The following is a 20,084-nucleotide window of genomic DNA, read 5'->3' on the forward strand; positions in this document are numbered from 1 at the left end:
GTCTGTAGAGATTACTCAGTTACCTCTAACCAATTTTGTCAGCCATGTCTGTCCAGCAAGGAAAGACAGAAAAAGCCAATTATAATTCAAATATGTGTGTAGTGCTTTACAAAGTCAGTAGTGAAGACTTTAAAATGGACCTAGTGGGCGGCTTATTAAATTTAGACAGTACATTTCAAAGTAATCTTACAGAGATGGTAAGTTATCTAGTTAAAATGACATTTTAAAATGAGAAAATGTCTTTCCATTGCACAGCAACTAAAACATACCAACATATTAAGGTTTATTTTTTGTTGTAATTTTTCCTATGCAACTGATGTTATCTTAATATATAGCAGTTCTGGGAATTCTCACAAATCCTGTGTATGAGACTATTTTATGATAAGGAGAAACACTTAAAAGACAATACGCGTGAACATTTGAGTGTCCTTCCTAAATCAGACAATTTTACCTAGCATATAGATATGCTATGCAAGGTATTGCACACACACATTTCAACTCTTCTCTGTATTTGCTGAGTTATTTAAGGGCTCTCTTTGGGAAACCATTTTGACACAAGGTTTCAAGCCAACAGATAAGCATCCACATTAGCACTCCCCAGACACAAAGCTCCCATTAAAAGAGTAAGAAATAAGCGGTACTTACAGCACCTCCAGGTCTCGGAGAGCCCTAAATGCCCCATCTTCAATACAGCTGATCTGGTTGTAATCCAGTTGCCTGTTAAATAGATTAGAAGAATATATGTAAGAGATTGGACACTAGCAGGGTTAGGTGAAAGGAAGTCTCCTGAAGGGTCTCTGAAGCCTTGGCTGCACTAACTGAAATGCTCTCACAAATACACTCATCTGCTTAAGAATGTCACAAGCCATTCTGGCCTCGGTGCCGCCACTGAAACCTCTTTTTGTTCTGAACTGTGTGTGCAAATAGCAGCCCTTGGAAAGCTCCAGTAAATAATAACTGCGCCTTATATTAAATGCCATAGGAATGCAATTTCATTACACCAAGAAAAGCTATCCATTAAGAGCTTTCAGCGTCATCTTGCTGAAACAATTTCATTAAGGTAAAGGACTGTAAATCACTTAATGTCACATGCACCCCCTCAGTGACCTAACAGAATCCATTTATCAGAGACGCCCAGCTGCATGTTAATTTTACTATCCTTGGCAAGAAAGAGCAAGACTACTTTTAGGTTTTCTTCTTTTAAAAGCAGTTTTCTTTCAAGAACTCCAAATCAGGAAAGAGAAATGACGTCCCATCTATCTCCTTGCTATTCCCAACTAGGCATACACTTTACAGAGCTACCAGTTGTTTTATATTAAGCTTCACTATATGCATAACTTGCATTGTTATCATTAAATGCGAATTCTCGGCACTGTAAATGTTAGACTTTTCAGTTAAGGAACTTCCCAAATTACACCACTATCCAGAAAACAAGTTTTTTAAAAGTATTAAGAAATTTTAAAAAATTTGCTTTTCTCAAAGATGCTAATTTCGGCCCCAAACACTATGAAACACATAGAGCAGCAAGATTGTTAAAACACCGCACATCTCTACAGTCAAACATTTAAAAGCTGTATCAGTTCGTTCTAAATAATACAGAATTCAAATAAATGAATGTTCTCCAGAAGTTTAAGTACTCATTTGCTAAAATTCAAAGATTGAAAAAAAAATGGCTGCTCCGAACTTGTTTGCTTTTTCCTGCCGCTTGTCTGGGGAATTAAAATTTCCTTCTTCATACTAAGGAATTTACTTGGTTGAAATGGACAACTAAGTACTAAAGCCCTCAGCACTCTCCTTTTTGTTTAACAAATAAGCAGTTTTTATTTAAATCTAGTAGCTTGATGCTTAGCGATATTATTATTCCTGTAAAGAAAAAGTATTTTAATGCTTCACTTGAGATAGAAACAAAGTGTTTACTGAAATAGTCAGGTGAGTTGTCAGCTCTGCATGCGTTGGGAAGGGAGGTACACGTACAGGGTAAGACTATGATCCTAACACAAATGAATCTTGTCCTTGTTTCAAGTGCAGAATTCAACAAAAGGGCTAATTCAAATCTGAGGTCAGTTTTTAAGGGAAATGTTGCAATAGCTGTTTCTCTCACAAGAAGACTGAATAAAGGTGCAGTGATTTAAACCAGTGACTTTCAGAGGAGCCTTTACAAAGTCCTTACTTCAGAAATTATTTACATAGACAATGTCTCATGAAATATACATCTCATTTTTAAGAAGGTCTCTGGGGGACATAATCATATAGGAGGCTACCTTGATGCCATGCAAATGGTGCGATCTAAGATGTGCAATATAAAAAACGTGAGCCCTCGAGAAGATACAATTTTATTGCTTGTATAAACGAAGGCTTTCCCCAAACAACAGCTACCACTCATGCTACTGTAACAGCTGAAAGCATTTCTGCTTATTAGGAAGTATGCAGAGGTATAATTTTATTTTCTAAGAAGACTTTTTAAAGACTCATGATGCAATATGGTTGCTGCAGTTCCAAGAAAACACTTAACATTCTTGAGCACTTTTGATTTTTACAGATTAAATTCATTTAACAATTAAGTTAATAGCCTTTTTTAAATTTTAAAGTGCTAAATATATATCTACACTACTATTCTCTAACCTCTTGAACAATTTATCAAAGCCATTTAAATTAGCACAATGGCATGAAGTGTTACCCTTGACACACTACAAAAGAGAAATTGTTTCCAGACAAATTGGCAAAATCTTTTAATGCTATCAAATTTGCCTAATGCAGTCTCCAGGTTAATCTGTAAAAGGGTGAGCTGTATGTTTGTCCATATCTTATTATCCTTAGCTGTCAATGTATAAATCAGTCTGACACAGCTTCCTTTAAATCATGCATACTATACACAAAGGGGAAGCCCCAGTTTGCCAGAAAGCACTCAAGCAAATCTTGTCCTACAAGTACCGAAAGACAGATTACTTTCTGTATACCACTAGAAGTTGAGACGCTGCTGGAAACTTTTCTAATTTCACCCCTCTTTAACGTTGCTCATGGTTATATGCTTCTTCTGATTCTTAATAGAAATCTAAGCCCTTATTGGCACTAAACCATTAAGAATATTCAGCTCTCACAGGACCAAAGTCATCCCTAAAAGTTTCCTGAATGCCATCATATCCCAGTTCAAATATCTTCTGAGAAGGAAGGTATTTTGTGAAAACATTACTCATTTGAAAGGACAATGAAAATCAAAGTAAATAATGTTTTCATCAGTGGGTAGATTTTGTAGAATTCAAAGGTATGTTTATGCAAAGTGTTGTACCCGCATGACTGCTCATGAGAAAATCTCTCTGCACAAACCTCTATTTGTCTGCATATGGTTCAAGATAAACAGTGTCAAAACTATGCAAAAGTGTAATTTATTTCAGAGTTTCTGGACTAATTTTCTTCACCTTGTTTCCTCTCATGCTGCTCACTTCCTTCTCTACCACCTCTCAAACCCTGGGCACTTCTGCTTTCTGTAAACAGGAAAGGATCTGTTCAGCCAAGAGTTTAGTGACATGTTTAGATGTGATTATAAATTGTGCCATAAAATTGTTCCGAATTAAGGAATTAGTAAGAGGAAACTTTTTTCACTTCTCCAAAAAGTAATGTTACAGCTATTTACCCAGACATAAGGTAAATTTGTTGATCTTTAGATAAGAGCACTAGGTGCATCAGAGACGGCTTGAGGATCCTTTCCTGACACAGGAGCTACTTCCCAGGGGGAAGCAAGCTAGTGCTTTTCTTATTTTCCCAGGAGAAAGAACGGTATGGCTAGTACCACCGGTGGTTTCTTTCAGACTTTTAGCCTACATGTTCTTGCCCAGACTGCTGTGTCTTCTCCTCATTTCCTACCCCCAGCCCTCCTCTCTGTTTCTGTTCAAATTCCGACCCATCCTCTCTGATCCTCCACTGTGCTAGTTTGTAATAGTGTGACTTGAAGCAACTGCTTTATCTTTAATTTCATGAAAATAATGTTGTTAAAAAATATATTCTCTTTAAGATTTCTCTCAGCATTAACATTCTATGATTCTCTTTTCAGTGGTAAATACTCCTCTTCTGATGCTCTAGAATAACTCTAGACTGCCTATTGTATTTTTTCCTAGCACTGGTAAATTTAGCTTAGAGAATGCAGTATGTTTTTATTAAGAGAGATCACTCTGTGCCTCACTCACATAAAATTTCTAAAGCTGATCTGATTGTCTTTAAGACTAAAAATAATTTAGCCTAGTTTCAGATTTTGATTAGTTCTCAGTATGAGGGACAATATATAACGTTGCTAAGTATAAATTTTAAAAAAGAGGTATATTAAATGACAAAAACCGTTGGACATTCGCTTACTTGGCATCCTGAAATATAACTGAAGACACTGCATTCTGTTACTTTTTTTTTTAAACATCTTTATTGGAGTATAATTGCTTTGCAATGGTGTGTTAGTTTCTGCTGTATAACAAAGTGAATCAGCTATATGTATACATATATCCCCATATCCCCTCCCAATTCTGCTACTTTTAAGTAAGTCTTTTTCAGGATTTCCTGTTTTCATTTTTAAAAATCTAGATACCATACTGTTTGAATTACACATACAAAACATATCTTCCTGCATTAACTTTAGTTGGTTTGTCCTTACTCATAGAAAATTCATATTTCAGTTCAGTGTCCAAGTAATAAAATCTTATTACTAATTTTCTTTTTGTAAAAATTAGAACACCATAAAATATACTTCACTCTGAAACAAGAGTGAACATAAAAATTCTTTAATAATTTCTAAGCCAGGCAGAGTTTCTCAATGTCTCAACAAAATTATTATGACTATGCTCCATTTTTCTAGGGTTTTTTAGGTATGAGAAATAGAAGTTTCGTTCATATTTCTCTCACCACTGTAAGATGACAAACTCCAAGAATCTAGTTGACTTAAAACACATCAAAGTGACTACAGTCAATATGAGGGAATAACAACATTTCACTATTTTAAAAGCAACCTGATAAAACATAAATATAATGGGAGAAAAAGAAAAAAAAATGCTGGTAAGGATATGGGCAGCATCTGTTCTATTTCTTCCGTGTGTGTATAAAATTCAGGTGACTATGAGTGCCTAAATATACAAATCTTATATGCTAATAATGATTGTTTAAGAAGCAGTTCAAGATTTAAATTATAATACATAGAGGGCATAAGAAAAATTTAAATTAATCCATATAAATGAACATCCTAGAGAGAAGTATCACAAACATATTATTTACCTCGGCATAAAAGCACATCTGTGTTAGCCTGGACATTAATGAAGAAAATAACAAAGGAAAGGACTCCTCTTAGGAACCCCAAATAATTTATGTTATTTGAGAATTTAACCATTTTGCAAGGTTTCAAGTAACATTTTGTTTTTCTCATAGGAATAAAGAATCTCAGTTTTTATTGGAATAAGCTGTGGTATAAAGTTATATCCATTTGATAATTTATTAGAAGGAAGCGAAAGGTAATTCTAACAGAGATGGTAATAGACACTGGAGGAAAGACAACTAAGTTGACCTTCATGTTCTGGTAAGTCTAAGTAGACTAATCAAGGGAGGTAGAAATTGAAACTGACAATGATAATTGCTAGCATTTATTGAATACACAGCAAATGGCAGGGTCTGTAGATATACCCGTCTCATTATTTCTCACAATTACTTGAAAAGGTAGGTATTATCATTATTCTGATTTTATAGATAAGAAAATGAGGCTCAAAGAAGTTCAATAAATTATGCAAAATAGGTAGTAAATATTTAGTGAAACCTTGATTCAAATTTAAATCTATGTATTGCTGAAGCCCTCACTAGATACACAGGTGGCTAGGAAAAGAGATTCAGGAGCTATTCATTCTGCGAATGGAGGTTTCAGCTGAATTTCTAATGGCCAAGTTTCAAGGAAGAAGCCAGTAGACGAAGAATGTTACAGAATTTCAGAAAAGGAAGAGATTACCCTAGGCGAAAATAATCGTGTGAGGAAGAGAAAAAAAAATCCCCTGATCCCTAAAAGATGGATAGAATCCAGTAAGACAGAAATAAAAGTGGGCATTCCCTATGGAGGAGACTGGTTCAAAGAACACTTGTGAGCAGAGGTTCTACAATGTTCACAGTAAATGTCTGCAAGAGAGGGGCCGTTCTGATATGAGCGAAGAACTTGTGTGCAGATTCGGGGGGAGAGGGGGCTGGGAGCCTGCGTGGGTGTCAGAATGTTGGGACTAGTCAGAATACCTAAAGAGACTAGATGGCATGCCATTTGATAAAGGTTGCTGCTCTCTCAGGGAAGAGCCTATATTCCTACAGACCCTGCAGAACTACTGTAGACAATACTCTGCTAAATCCCCAAGGCTTTGCCATAATGCCTATAGCAAAATGTTTTTGTTTTTGTTTTTAATAAGCTGCATGATTTTGAACCAGGTAGTGATGGGATGAAAAACAATGCTTTATGAAAACAAATCTGGCCGCAATGTTAAAACTATCTAATGAGAATATAAACTGGAGATCAAAACTCAATTAGCAGGTTATTGTAATTGCTCAGAGGTAGAAAAGAGTGGCTGTCCAGGGTTGGGGAAGTAAGAAACCTAAAGATCTGTTCTGTCTCAAGGACAACACGCAGCCACAGAAAGATCATGACAATTACTATTTTATACTGATACATATGTGAATTAGATTCCCAACTATTCAATCAAAATGTCTTGTGTTTTTTTTCTTTTTTTGTTTTGGAAAATGTTGATGACGATACGTTATTTAGACTCATTTTTACATGAGAGAAAGCTATCAGTAATAAAGAGTGCTAAGGCACCCCAGGAGAAAGAGCAAAATGCGATGTTGGAGAGGTTATTGGTAGCAAACTTGACCATAGTTGTTGGGGATTATCACAATTCAGTGTGGTTTTTTAGACTGAGTTCAAACCAGGAAAATTCTAGGACCATGGACAGTTCCCATGGTACTGACTGTGGCAACTGCTGACTTCCTAATACATTTTACATCTAAGAACCCAGACAACTGCTGGTTGCTGGTTGTCCCCTATGTCCACAGGCAGCATTCTGGATGTTAAGAGAGGCCCTGGTCCTTATACCATAAAACTCAACTTCATTTGCTATTTATCTAAATGAAGAGCCATTGTTACAGGTTTGTTCAGAAGGTTCTACCTCCCACTAAAGACCTGTATGTGGTATTTAATCTAGCGCTAAAGATAGCAAGCCCCTTGAGTGAGAAACCAACCTCCCTTTCAAAGTCTCTTCAGCCTCAGGCTTATTGAAAACACTTTTGGGAGGAGCTAGGGGCACTAAAAGTTACAATTTCAATTTGATATAAATGGATTTTATTTTTATGATAATTATGTAAAAAGTATGTAATTAAGTATGACAAGAAATGTAGTAAACTAAACATGAAAAGTAGCTGATTACGGTGGACATTCTGTAAATATGACTTAATTCACAGGACAAAGCTAAAGTAAGTCTTGCATTTGAATGGTTAAATATATAATACACTCTTCTGATTGTTACATATTTATTCTATATTACGTGAGCAACCTTGTTCCCTCATCATTATGAAGAATGCAGATGATAGAGGGAAAGAAACCAGTAGATTGATATTTTAAAATAGAGAAGTGTGAAAAAATAGCAAAATATATGTCTTTCTGTGTACCTAGTATAGCACTGTGAATTTCCCTCCTGTGGGTTTTAATTGATCCATTAATAAAATAAATTGAAGATGACAGCGTTCCAGAAAAAAAAAAATTTCTAAATAACATAAATAGCTGTGTAGCAACATATAGATTAACCTTCTCTTTCCTATTTGCCAAATCTTATCACCAAGAATCAGTGCATCCCAAATTGGGTTATTTGTTTCCTAAAAAGTCATGGCCATGCATTTTTGTTTCCCAAATGATACCATGACTTACTCAAAGAGAACAAAGCTAAATCATCTTATAACTTAAATCATCTTATAACCCTTGTCTGTAAACTAATGTATGTTATAAAAGAATGAATATAAATATTTTCCTTAACCTATTTTTTAACAACAGGTAGTTTTATTGGAAAAGGAGGGTAAGATTCATAACAGATGAAAATTTAATGGAATTGGTATAATGCAAGCAAATAGAAAAGGAATGTATTTATTAATGAACAGTAAATAGTAAAGTTTGGGACATAGAGTACATTTTGAGGATATACTGCAACATGAAAGAAGAATAAAAACCAGGTATGATGTACTTTAAAGAGTCTACCTAAAATAATGCTTGTTGGAATTTAGTTATTTTAAGTATTCAGGTTCAACTCATTAAAGAAACTAATGTAAGGTATGTTAGAGTTGGCTTTTGCAGTGTGAGTAACTATTGGCAATCCATTTGATTTTTAAGTTCATATATTTGCACTTCTTTGCTTAAATCCTAAGACAACATGACTAGAAATGATTTCTCATAAAAACAAGAGACTCTTGGAAAATTTTTATATTCATAAAATACCTACTTAGAGAATAATCTTGCAAGTCTCAGCAATAAGGCAAGATTTATTATAATTTGAATATTCTCTTAAATTATTCAATTAAATGGAAATGCCTCATACATACTTGTAAACAAAACTGGCACAATGTAACATGTCTTTGTTCAGAAATTGATCAGGAGGCAGCCAAGGTTTTATTAGTCAGTGTTAAATATATTAAATAAATATACAAATTTTATCAAGGAAAATCATATAAATATTGATTATCATTTTGATGAGGCATCATTTGGTAATGATATGGTATCAGTACTTGAATTCATACTTGGAGAGTTCAAACACACAGATGTAAATCCTATGTACAAGTACTGCCAGTGACTTTTATAAACACTATTATTTAGTTGATATTTTAATACGATCTTGTTATTCTCAGATCTCACTGTCTAAAATGCCAGAAAAAAGAAGCTGGTTTAAGTAGCAGGTGGAGAAAATTGGGTAACAAAATAAAATATAAAGGCTTTTAATCCAGTTTGGAAATTAATAGAGGTAAGCAAAAAAGTTATGGGAAGTTCTCCCTGGAGATGTTTAACAGCAAGATAAATGTCCAGCTGTCTAGAATAGTTTTACTGTGGCTTGCCTGGAGGAAGAGGAATAAGATCTGCTAATCTGCAAAATTTCCACAGCATCAATTTCATATTGTCAGGATGCTGCCTTGAGCATATTTAGCCAATCCACAAGATTAAAGCAGGTGCTTCCAGTGAAAATCTTCTGATAACTGGAATTTGTTCTGAATAAGGCCTGAATATGTGGTAAATCCAATAAACTTGGTACAGTGCATTAGACTAGTCTTTTAGACAGCGCTATACAAAATATCGGCTTGATGCAACTAAAGCACGTATTCCTTCTGTGCAGCCTTACTTCTTCTCTTTTACTCCCTGAATGACTTGAAACACTAGCCATTATGGCACCATGCAGGGTTGTCCAAATTGTAAACGTACACACTGGAATAATAAATAAGACAAAGCACTATGCCTCTCCTTCCCACACTGAATGTTAATAATATTAATAATGTCAATATTTATGGACTTTTATTGAGTCATTACTTGATGACATACAGTTACCATTTTAACAATAATACAAATTAAAATTTACTCTCAGTTCTAACATATTTTACCAAATATCCTTCTTAATTTTTAATGATAAAACTAAACTTCACACAAAGTCCCATGAAATTGAATTTTTTTTGAATAATGTAGTTTGAACTATTTTTTAATTATAGCAAAATGCTTTCTAAATGTGAAATTTTAGAAAATTGTAACTATGATCTTATTTCATTAAATAAACCTATAAATGCATTGTGGTGTTGCAACGTTCTCATGGTCTTTCACACTGTTACATGGAAGGCATTGAGAGTAGCAGGAATAAATTGTTCTTTTGACCATCACATCATCATTTAGCACTCACATAATTTCTTAAGCCCCCTTTCCTCCATAAGAACAGAAACCTCCAAAGTTAAAATCATTTGGATGCCACGCTACTTGGCTTCCTCCATATGCAGATTGCTATGCTTCTTACCACTGCTACTATTCCGAATTAGTATTGGTTCGCCTTGAAAAAAAGGTAATATTCCTTACATCTCACACACACACACACACACACACACACACACACAATACACACACACACATTCCACTGCACTTTAATTTTAATCCTCCAAACCAATCGAAACCCAGAAATCAGGCCTTGCATAGGTCTTAATAAATTCTTACTTTCTCAGTCTGCTTTTACCGGCCACTACTCACCAGTATACGGTATGAACCAACCTCCTTGAAGATTCCTTTATATTTTCTTTCAGTAACTCTTTTCTAAAGTATTCCCTGATAACTTCAAGCAATATCAATACTTTTATCTCTTTCTTTCCTCAGTACCTGTTGCATTTAATTTGTTTATAAATCAGGGTCTTGTGTATATTCGTTTAGTACTTTCTGATAGATTTTTTCCCCATTATTGCAGCTCCATGTCTAATTGACCCATAATAGACATGGGTCTATCTGATTGATTACTAATATTGCAAATTAGTTTATGTTCTCCTTTCCTCTCTCCTTAGTATAAGATTTTCAATGCTGACTTCTAGCAGTTGATTAGTGAATACTTGCTGAATGAATACTGTACTATATCTTGCAGCATATTACTGTTTTAAGGTTTTTCTCTAATAACCACAGCAAATGTAAGAAATTATTATACTGATTTCATAAAAGTAAAAATTAAGGCTCAATGAAGTTTACTGATATGTCATGTTTACAAAACAAAAAAATGGCAAGAGATTCTGAGACAGTCCTAAACTCATCTCACAGTATACATAATAACTGCCTTTAAAATGGTAGAGAGCGGGGATGATGCCGTGGGGAGAAATATTTCAAAAATCCTGCTCAATCAATATTGCTTTCTTCAAAGTACAAGGGCAAGCATTTTACTTTTCTTTTTATCTCTAAACTTTTAAAATCACATTTTTAAAGAATAAATGAAGAGGAATTAAGGAAGAATCCCACCATGACCGGTATCTCACTCCCAAATTCATCCTTAAATATGGGAGAAGGATTACTTAATAGACTTGGATTCCCTAAATATCTTTGCTAAGATTAAAAGCCACCTGTTTTAAGGCTTTACAGAAAATACTATTGTAAGATTGCAAGTGGCATTCTCAAAGGGTGGTCAACTTTGGCCATTACTGTCCTTTTACAGAGACATATAGGCAACTCGAGTAGGTGCTACATAGGGATCTTTATGTTGTTCTGATCAGACATAATATACAGAGGCAGTTTTGAACACCCGACGTCTCTGAATCTATCTGAAGACTTCCCTAAGTCTTCATGAGAGATTAAAAACAAAGCAAATAAAATCTCTTTAACATGTAAACGCTCATAAAAACCTAGGGCCAGGATTTTGACGGCTCTACACATTTATACCTAGAAGTCTATATTTTTCTGTCTTAGAAAATACAAATTTAAACAAAAATTTACATTGAGGAGAGGATGTAGAGGCCATAACTTGTAGCTTTATAAACAGTCTTCTTTGATGAAGGAAAACATCTGTCTGACTTTCGCTACTGGAGAAATATTGTTGGATCCCACCATGGAGAATTTGGAATATAAGTTAATTCTTAAAATGCCTTCCCTATTTATTACTAGCTAAGAAATACTGAATTCCTGATAGTTAATCTCAGCACACAGGGGCCTTTTCCCCCCACATTCCAAACTAATGTAAAAGCTACAGAAAATGTTTTACGTTTTAGATTCACGGCGAGTCAAAAACCATCATATTAAAAGGCTAACAAGGTATTTTTAAATTTATTAAGATATATATCAATGATATTAGGATTGCCACTGTGATCTTAAATCTGGTATGTAAAGAGCCATCCACACTTACAAAAAACACATCTACACAAGACACTAGATTAAAGATTTATCAAGAGATAATACAGAAACATAGTTTTCTTTTTCTTTTCTTTTTTTTTTTTTGCTTTTTAAAGAAGGCTATACATACATTCTTTCATAAAGATGTAAGAGGGAAAAGATGCATGAAAAGTATTCACACAAAGGGAAAGACAATTTTCTCATTCTCACACTGTTGGCATTTAATGAAAATGGTGATCTAAAAGCTATTTTAAAAAGCTGTAGCTCTAGGCCACAGGTATCTCTAACAAGAAAATATCATCTACTCTTTCCAGAAAAAAAATATTCTGCATTTCCAATAAACACCGATAACAAGTGAAAAAGGAGCTATTGAAATTAGCTCACAGTAAGGGGAAGAAAATACATTGCAAATACCTTTTAATCAAATAATTTCTTTAGATTTCACAAGATTAATCACAAGGTTTGAAGAATGAATTTGATAACAACTTCAGTTTCAAGACATCTTCTAAACGAGAATCTCTTCAGATAGCTTGTGAAAACAATTTAAAACTTATTGTTGTTACAAGCTCTCCTAAGGAAGCATAAAGATGTATATAGGCTTTCACCATTTTTTTCCTGACACTTTATTTAATATAAATTAAACTTGGAAAATGGGTAATTAAAAAAATAACAGTATCAATTAGAAAAAATACTTACAGATTTTTAATATCAACTGCCCCACGGAAAGCTTTCCTTGGAATTGCCTGAATTTGGTTTTCACTGAGGTCACTAAAAATAACAAAAAAAGAAAAAAGATCAAGTTATAAATGTTATTTAAGAATTATTTTAATCAATGTGTTTGAAAAGTGATAGGACACTTCCAAAAAAAAAAGAAAGCTAAAAAAATACTAAAGGATCATAATTAAATCCATAGCATTAGATGCAATTTCTAATACAAATATTTTATATATCTAATATAAATTTAAAAGTTGGACTAAATGGTTTCTTGAAGTAATTTTTCAGATCTTTAATTTCATAATAAATTATTAAATATGGTTCTCTTAAATTTAAGAGTTGGTTCACTTCTGTGTAATAAAATATATTTTTTAAAACAAATAGTAAATTGTTCATAACTCAATTTCAAGGGGTTCTAAAGTTTTAGTACTTGATATTTCTCAAATATCACTAACATAACTTAAGAATTATATAGGAAAGCAGTCCCTTTTAACATCCTAGAGAAGACTGGGCAAAAACTGATAAAACCTGGGCAGTATGATTAAGTTTTCATAGCACTTTAAGTAATCTTGAAAATGGAACACGGCAGTACTGGCCCAACAATAAAACCCACAGTTCTTGCATGAAATATTAGCAGCAGGTTGATTTAGAACCTTCTTTAAATAATTCTATTATAACCATAAACACAGACTGTCTATATTTGCATTTTAATTTAATCGAGAAATACATTTTAATCAAGGGAAAAAAAGCACTCTTTGAGTTGAAATGAGAGTTTGTAAAAATCACTCATGTCATGAAACGGATCATTATTTTTCCTTCAGAGTTCAGATGCAATTCTATAAGCTCACATAGTATTATTAGCCTTAACAAGTAGGATATAAATACACATGCAAGAAATGTCACTGAAAAGAGGAAATTTTAAATAACACTACCACATAGCAGAAAGCTGAAATATCAAATAAAGTATTAAAGTAACAATGAAGGTACTAAAATTATCTTTAAATTCAAGATAACTGACGCTCACGAAGAAAGATGAAGCTACTGACCACGGGTACATGCCTGCCAAAACGGAGTCATTTTCCAATTTTGTGGAAGCATATTGGATGAATTCACCAGCATTCTCTCCCCCAATGCTTCTTATGACCAGAGCCGGTTGCTCAACACTTGTCACCACACAATAGAGATAACTGGCAGATACAGAGATTTACTGTGTGGTTTTGACCTCATTAGCACCACGTTTTAAACAAGTGAGATTTGCATTTATATCTCAATATCTGCAATGTTCAAATAAAAAAAAGTTTGCTAAGCAATTTGTAGAGAAATAATGTTAGTCTAAAGAGTAAAGGTCTTTAGCAAAAAAGCAAAGAAAAACACATACATATTTTATTCCAAACAGTAAGTTTGTAATATGTGCTTATGTAGGAGTTAAGGCAGCCATTCATGTCCTAAGTGAACTGTTATCAATAGCTTCAGTATATCCCTAAGAGTAATAAAACTTCATTTCCTTAAAAATTGCTTATTTCTCCAGCTTGTCGTTGATTCAGACTGACTTCCCTCCTTTGTTTAATTACATCGAGTTAAGAATGTTTAATAGCATATATTTAAAAGCCTAATGTCAGAAACAGTGCTCAAAGGAGGCTACTGAGCTAGGAGAAGGTAAAGAGAGATACTGGAGAAAGAAAATTCAGAAAGTAATAAGAAATGAGGAGGGAAAAAACTGAATTCAAGCAAATTTAATTTTACAGCACTCCGTGAAAACAGATAGTGTTTTTATTGTTGTGCCCCTGTCAGTTCAGTGTTTTCTCACCACTTATTTTTTTTCACCACTTCTCCTAGAACAAAGACTGCTTTAGGGACTGTGTAGGTGAATAAAAATGGCAGAGATTACCATTTCTTCTGAATGTAATTTTAGTCCTTTTGACTGCCTCAGGCAGAAGTCTAGGGCATTAGAAGGGTTTTATTCTGCTAACACTTACCATCTCATCTTTTATAGAAGGGTGAGGGACAGTCAGGCTCAGAGCCTCCCTAAGGTCAGTGGCTTATGTGTCGCTGCCCCCGAGTAGACTATTCTATGGGGTCTCTGCTCTTGTGCTCCGCTTACTCTGGCAGCCAAATTCAGTTATGGATCTCAGGTCCCTTCAGTTAAGTGGGCAATAATATTCACCCATGACAGGAGGAAGAAACTTACGTTTTCAGTACCTGCTATGTGCAATACTTAAATTTTTAGAGATAATATAATATCAAATTTATGTTTTTTAACCCACATGGCCATCTTGTGAAGTAGATATTATTATTATCATTATTATTACTATTTGTTATTATTAAAGAAACCAAGCTTCAACGATATCAGGTGCTAAACAATGACAGAAAGTGTTGAAGTATCAAGAGATGTAGAGGAAATCCAGATAAATATTGAGTCAAGACGTGGGGATTTCTAAAGATGACACTGAGGGCTACTTAATCCATCTCAATATGTCCTTCCTGTGGCCTAAAACTTAGGAGACTTTTTCTTAACTCATCCTAGCCTCTGACTTATGTCATTTGCATTTTTGTGTGAAATAAATAGCACAAGCAAGAGTATGGAGGTAGGAAAATAGAACTTCTATGGGAGTAGCTTTTGGTCTGGTTTGCTTAGAAGGTATAACATGCAGTGCAGTAATCAGAGATGAGGTTGGAAGGAAAAGTGAGGGGTGTGAGGAGTAGACATTCTGATACCGATTGAAGAGTGAGCTCTTATTTCAGCAGACGGTGGTAGGGAGGGAAGAGTGAGGTATAGGAGCAGGACAGATGCTCTTCCTTAGATTCAACTGGCAGTAGAATTTAGGAGAATACCAGGGGTCAAAGACTCAAATCTGGATAACCAGATACAAGATTTTTATGATAGTTGGGGAAAGAGTAATGAGAATTATGAAGCAACATATGAAGAATTATGAAGCAACATAATAACCATCAATACATTGCTTGTTTACCCTGGGCTTGTTAATGGATGGGCTCCCACCCATTTCTATCTAAAGATAGAAAAGGTAACAAGAGATTAAGAGTGGTATCAAGGATGCATGAAGAACCAAAACTTAGAAGTGAATTGTATGTGGATATGGATTAGGCAAAGAAGAGAGAGAAGACAGAAGTCATTTTGAACTTCGACAGAGGAACCATTAACAAAATTGGGAAATCAAAATTTACAGTGTCTATTATGAGTTTGGTTGTGGACATTTTTCAGTCTCTTTGGAGAGATGTGATTTATATCTCACAGTCTGATGATAACAAAGGTAGTATAGAATAAGTAAAGCATGAGTGGAATCTTAGAAAAGTGATCCAGGAGATCAGAGAAGTAACAGTCATTGGAGGCTTGGTTGATTCAGGCCACTTTCAAAATAGAAAGGGAATTTTTTGAAATTTGATGAAAATTACTGAGCTCAATATTTCTCATCCTCCAGTATTGGTACGGGTGGGTGGCAAAAATCCAAGGAGAGAGGAGGTATGCCAGAGGAATTAAGAGCATAGGCTGCAGACTGAGAAGTGAAGTAGGTATTATTATTATCTTTATTATTACTGTTTGTTACTATTAAAGAAACCAAGCTTCAGTGATATCAGGTATTAGTGCTAAACATTTATTAACCATGTGACCTTGCGAACATTGCTTACATTTTCTGTATGTCAGTTTTTTCATCTGTAAAATGAAACAATAACAGTGTCTATATCACAGGACTGTTAGGTGGATTCAATGAAATACTCTTTAAAGTGCTCACAAAGTGACTGGCGCACAGTAACTACTATAGAGGCGTTGGTTACATACATACTACAATTATGCTACTAGGAGAATTTGCTCTGTGCCCCTAAGTGTATCTGCTCTGTTCCTTGAAGACCAGTGTAGGCAATGTGATACATTACTGATGGGAGTGCATTGTTCTGTGAACTATGTGTATGAGAAAAACGAGTCAGAACTACTGAGTTAGCAGGATAGTGCTGCCAAGGAAAGAGTCTGTAATTATATCACTAGGCAATAGAGCGTAAAAATGTGCTTCCGAGTAGGAAAATGGCTTGATTGGAGTTGATTTTTAGGAAGATTGATCTGGAAATTGAAATTCGGAGCAGGCAGGGACAATGGGTAGAGAGTGGCGCTGGGCAGTAGTGTGAAGAAATGGTGGGTCTCCAGTGAACTAGGCAATTCTTTTTGGAGAGCATTAAATAATAAAGTTGAGAGTTGGAGTTAGGTCCAAATATAAGTCTTTGATGCAAGTTAAGGTGCTTGTCATCTTGGGGAGAGTTTGGAACCACTCAACTTTTCTGAGGAAGGGAATAGCAAAATGCAAAAAGCGTTTGGGGAAAACAAGTGTGATAATTGGAGAGCTGGAATGGAAGACAAGGAGACTAAATTAGCTTTGTAAACTTTTGGACACAAATAAATGGAAAGATATTACATGCTCATGGACCAGAAGAACCAATATCGTTAAAATGTTCAAAGTGATCTACAGATTCAGTGCAATCCTTATAAAAATTCCAATGGCATTTTTCACAGAAATAAACAAACAACCTAAAATTTATTTGGTCCCACAAAAGAACCTGAAGAACCAAAGCAATCTTAAGAAAGAAGAACAAAGCTGGTGGTATCATATTTCTTGATTTCAAGCTATGTTACAAAGTATAGTAATAAAAACAGCATGGTATTGGAAGAAAAACAGAGAGATCAATGGAATAGAGTTGAGAGCCCAGAAATAAATCCACATATATGGAAAATTAATTTATGACAAAGGAGTAAAGAATATACAATGGAGAAAGGACAGTCTCTTCAGTAAATGGTTTTGGAAAAACTGGACTGCCACATGCAAAAGAATGAAACTGGACCACTGTGTAACATCATACATAGACACTCAAAATGAATTAAAGACTTCGACATAAGACCTGAACCATAAAACTCCTAGAATACATAGGCGGTAAGCACCTTGACACTGGTCTTAGCAATGACTGCTTCATATCTGACACCAAAAGCAAAGGCAACAAAAGCAAAATTAAACAAGTGGGACTACCTCAAACTAAAAGCTCCTGCATAGCAAAGAAAACCATCAAAAAATGAAAAGGCAACCTACAGAACCGAGAAAACATTTGTGAAACATTTATCTGATAAGGGATTAATATCTATGACGTGAAAAGAACCCATGCAACTAAACATCAAAATTCAAACAACCCAATTAAATGGGCAGAGGATTTGAATAGATGTTTTCCAAAGAATATATATAGACGCATGAAAAGATTCTCAACATCACTAATCATTAGAAAAATGCAAATCAAAACCACAATGAGCTATCACCTCACACCTGTCAGAATGGCCATCATCAAAAAGACAACACATAACAAGTGTTGGCAAGGATGTGGAGAAAAGGGAATACTTTTGCACTGTTGATGGGAATGTAAAATGGTGCAACCACTATGGAAAACAGTATAGCAGGTCTTCAAAAGACTAAAAATGGAACTACCATATGATCCAGCAATCCTACTCCTGAGTATATATGCAGAGAAACAAAATCACTCTCTTGTAAGAATATCTGCACCCCTATGCAGCATTATAGCCAAGACATAGAAACAACCTAAGTCTCCATCAGCAGATGAATGGATAAAGAAGATGTTTTATATATATATATGCATGTGTGTGTATATATACATGCATATATATATATATACATGCATACACACACTCACACATACATGCACAATGGAATATTAATCAGTCATGATAAAGAAGGAAATCCTGCTATTTGCCACAACATGGAGAGACCCTGAGGGCACATGCTAAGTGCAGTAAGTCAAGCACAGAAAGACAAATACTACATGATCTCACTTACATGTGGAATCAAATAAAAGTGGAACTCATAGAAAGAGAGAACAGATTGGTGGTTGCCGGAGATGGAAGGTGGAGGATGGGAGAAATGGGTGAAGGTGGTCAAAAAGTACAAACTTCTAGTTGTAAGATTAATATGTTCTGGGGATGTAATGTACAGCAAGGTGACTGTACTTAACAATAATGCATTGCATATTTGAAGATGCTAAGATGGTAAATCTTAATAGTTCTTATCACAAAAGAACTTCTAACTATGTGAGGTAATGAATGTTAACAAAACTTATTGCAGTGATCATTTTGTAGTATAGCAAATATAATGTTATATGTCAATAAACCTGGAAAAATACAAAAAAATGTTACTGCAAATGCTCAGGCATAATTTGGAATTTTCTATATGAATTAAAATATTGAACATCTTAAATCTGAAAGCCTCGTTTATTCATTTTCTGAAATGACAAGGAAATGAGAAGAGCTGGAAAGACTGTCCCATTCTGAAGCTAATCTTGATATGAAGGATATGAACGAGGGTGAATATCAGTGGTTTCAAACAGGAAAGGCTCTACGTTCTTGGCATTTGCACAATTGGAAAGATATAGGCCTCCCAGAGCTAGGCCTGAGAAGTGGCCCTAGTGGTCATCACCCTGGAGCTTCCCATTTTAGATCCTTCTCCTTCTACTACATACAACCCATTCACAAAACCACTTCAGCAGTGTCTTCAACCAAGCCTCTTCCTCCCATTCTCTATTGCCATGGTCCCTGTTAGAATATCATCACCATTTCATACATGACTGAGATTCCAAACCGATATCTTTGCCTTAACTTATGATCCCTTCCAAGGCATCCACCACATTGGTACCACAGTTATATTTCCAAAATTGACATCATGTCAAATAACCGCCTCCTGAATGTCTTCTCCATCTCAGTTAAGAGGACACCATTCTTACAGTTGTTCAGACCAAAAACTCTGGAGTCCTCACTGACATCTCATATTCTTCCACACCCAACATCCAACCCACCAGCAAAGTCCCCTGACTCTTCAAAATATATTCGGAATTTGATTTACCTACACCTCTGCTCCCCTGACAAAGCCACCGTCCCCCCTTCTGTGGATTGTCTTAAAAGCTTCCCGACTATATCTCTGCTCCTCCCTTTGCCTTCCTATAATCATATCTTGCCACAACTCTGATCAAAATTCTTCATTGGACTTATAAACACTACCAAATGTAAAATAGACAGCTAGTGGGAAGCAGCCGCATAGCACAGGGTGATCAGCTCGGTGCTTTGTGACCACCTAGAGGGGTGGAATAGGGAGGGTGGGAGGGAGGGAGACGCAAGAGGGAGGAGATATGGGGATATATGTATATGTATAGTTGATTCACTTTGTTATACAGCAGAAACTAACACACCATTGTAAAGCAATTATCCTTCAATAAAGATGTTAAAAAAAAATTCTTCGCTGATGTCCCATATCATAAGGAGGGAAAAGCTCAAAGCATTACAAGGTCTACAAGGCCCCCAAATCAACTGATTGACACCTTTGACCTCATCTCTTTCTCCTCCCCACCTCGCCCACTCTTTTCCAGTCACACTGGTTTTCTTGGCATTTCTTGAAACCTTCAGATTGTGTCTCACTCGTGGGCCTTCTTTGATACTTTCTGTGCTTCTATT

At 35.1% G+C, this 20,084-nt stretch overlaps 1 protein-coding gene across 2 annotated transcripts in view; it reads right to left on the minus strand.

Moving 5' to 3' along the window:
• The window catches only part of SLIT2 (slit guidance ligand 2), a 402,412-nt gene that overhangs the window by 136,514 nt on the left and 245,814 nt on the right, over positions 1-20,084 (minus strand). For both annotated transcript variants that reach the window (XM_024119498.3, XM_024119497.3), the window contains exons 5-6: positions 12,563-12,634; positions 646-717 (exon numbers count right to left, since the gene is read on the minus strand). In XM_024119498.3, coding sequence (XP_023975266.1) covers positions 646-717; positions 12,563-12,634 — 144 coding nt within the window. The remainder of the gene's footprint in view (positions 1-645; positions 718-12,562; positions 12,635-20,084) is intronic.

Source organism: Physeter macrocephalus, chromosome 7 (genome assembly GCF_002837175.3).
Source record: "Physeter macrocephalus isolate SW-GA chromosome 7, ASM283717v5, whole genome shotgun sequence".
Lineage (NCBI taxonomy): Eukaryota > Metazoa > Chordata > Mammalia > Artiodactyla > Physeteridae > Physeter > Physeter macrocephalus.